The following is a 2,146-nucleotide window of genomic DNA, read 5'->3' on the forward strand; positions in this document are numbered from 1 at the left end:
AAGCCAAACTTTGGAGGCATTGGAGAGTGGGACCCAACTTGGAAACTTTCTTCAAGGGTTGAGAGAGAGAGAGAGAGAGAGAGAGGTGTTAGCAACAATTTATATTACACAGCTTTAAACATACAAGGAACCTGGCAGGTTTTATGATGACAACTCCATTCTTTTTGTTTCCAGGCAGATACGAGAGTCAAAGTTTTCTAAGAATACCAATTAAATATATAGTTTGTGTTTGATTGCAGCAATTTCGGTGAAAAAGACATAAATCACTGTGTAATAAAAAGCAGATTCCATTTCCGTCTTAGGCTATAGGTTCTAAAACTAATGAATACATCATCATCATACATACCACATTGTATATAATAATCCATACGCAACAAAGCCTTGCTGTATTCCCCTATAAATTCTTCATTCTTAGTATACTAAATGTTCTCAGAAGAACTCGAAAGGTGTGTTTCTTAAAGAATTAGCATCCTATTACACACACGCATTTAGAGAGAGAGAGAGAGAGAGAGAGATGGAGCACTATGACCGTGATTTCTTGGAGGAACTGATAAGTACAGAAGAAACTCAGTTCTTCTGTAATGGCTGGAGTAGTTTTGACTGTTTTGATCAAAACTCTCTACCTTACCTCCCAAACTCTTCTTCTGGTCAACAAGTTCCTGAAAGCTACAACGACTACTACCCATTCAATGAAAACTATGGCTCTTTACTCGATGAATCCTCACCACAGATTATCGATTCTTACTATAGTACACTTGATACTCCACTCAACACCCTTGGTCAAGAGGATTATCCATTGTCCTTTATGGAAGAAGAGGACCCCGGTATGCTTGGAGAAGAGCTTAAGAATTTGGAGCTGCAAACTACGTGCAAAGCGGAGCCAACCCGGTCCTCCGAAATGCCAGTTTTCAACATCGGAACGGGTCTGGAAAGAAAAAATCGGTCAAAGAAGCTTCAGGGGCAACCCTCCAAGAATCTAATGGCGGAGAGGAGAAGAAGGAAGAGATTAAATGACAGACTCTCAATGCTGAGAGCTATTGTTCCCAAGATAAGTAAGGTATGCAGTGAGTGTGATTCATTCGTTGAATGAGTACTGTACTAACAGAAATGAATGAGCAGATCTAATTTTTTGTGTTGAATGCTTATCACAGATGGATAGAACATCTATACTTGGGGACACTATTGATTACATGAAAGAACTTCTGGAGAAGATCAACAATCTTCAGCAAGAAGTAGAAGTGGATTCTAAAATGGCAGGCATTTTCAAAGATGTGAAGCCAAATGAAATCCTAGTGAGAAATTCACCCAAGGTATAAATGAAACCGTAATGTTCTTTGAACTTGTAATAATTTCTGATAGACCCTTTTGAAATATATGTTTGTTGATATGATAAATCTCCATTGTGATTGGTGTAATCCTGCGTTGGTTTTTATATTATAGCCTTTTGGTGAATGCAGTTTGAAGTGGAGAGGAGTGCGGACACACGGGTGGAAATTTGCTGTGCAGGAAAGCAAGGATTGTTACAATCAACAGTAAACACTCTGGAGGCTTTAGGCCTTGAGATTCAACAATGTGTTATTAGCTGTTTCAATGATTTCACAATGCAGGCTTCTTGCTCAGAGGTACATTAGCACACCATGTTTTGGCACTCCTTACAAATACTTACATAGCTTCATATTTTCCGTTGATGGTATTTGTTGGTTGAGGCACGGTGTAAAGAAGTATCCTTTTTGTCTGTCATGTAACAGGAATCGGAGCAAAGGGCAATGCTGAGTTCTGAAGATATAAAGCAAGCGTTGTATAGAAGTGCAGGATATGGAGGAAGGTGTTTGTGAGAGTTGAACAGAGGAAGAAGAGGAGAAAATGCACTTAGGATAGTTTTCTATAATGTTCATTGGTTTTGTTAAGACAGAGGCTAGTTTTTTTTTTTTTTTCATCAAATCTCCAGATTATGTTGGACTCGTCCGTGTGATTCTGAGGCAAAGTTAGCAATTATTAATGTTGAATTGTGGAAGTGATCATGTAAGTGTAATAATAGAATCGAAGGACGAGAATCTAGTCATTGTCCCTGAATGCATGTGGAGGGCACAAGCAAAAATGTTAAGACATAATAATAAGAGTAAAGTTCGGATTTTGTTTCTATTCT

At 38.4% G+C, this 2,146-nt stretch overlaps 1 protein-coding gene across 1 annotated transcript; it reads left to right on the top strand.

Moving 5' to 3' along the window:
* The first annotated feature begins 376 nt into the window (after positions 1 to 376).
* On the top strand, positions 377 to 2,146 carry LOC124842594 (transcription factor bHLH93-like). The gene is made up of 4 exons (XM_047319147.2): positions 377 to 1,057; positions 1,152 to 1,310; positions 1,458 to 1,622; positions 1,749 to 2,146. The coding sequence occupies exons 1-4, from the start codon at positions 515 to 517 to the stop codon at positions 1,833 to 1,835; spliced, it is 954 nt and encodes a 317-aa protein (XP_047175103.2). The 5' UTR covers positions 377 to 514; the 3' UTR covers positions 1,836 to 2,146.

The sequence above is a fragment of the Vigna umbellata genome, chromosome 2 (assembly GCF_029865625.1).
Source record: "Vigna umbellata cultivar VRB3 chromosome 2, Vumbellata_1.0, whole genome shotgun sequence".
Taxonomy (NCBI): domain Eukaryota; kingdom Viridiplantae; phylum Streptophyta; class Magnoliopsida; order Fabales; family Fabaceae; genus Vigna; species Vigna umbellata.

Excerpts from the sequence above, each read along its gene's own strand:
- LOC124842594 (XM_047319147.2), top strand. The coding sequence starts at position 515 with ATGGAGCACTATGACCGTGATTTCTTGGAGGAACTGATAAGTACAGAA. Across the intron at positions 1,058-1,151 it reads TTGTTCCCAAGATAAGTAAG|ATGGATAGAACATCTATACT; the intron begins GTATGCAGTGAG and ends TGCTTATCACAG. Across the intron at positions 1,623-1,748 it reads TGCAGGCTTCTTGCTCAGAG|GAATCGGAGCAAAGGGCAAT; the intron begins GTACATTAGCAC and ends GTCATGTAACAG.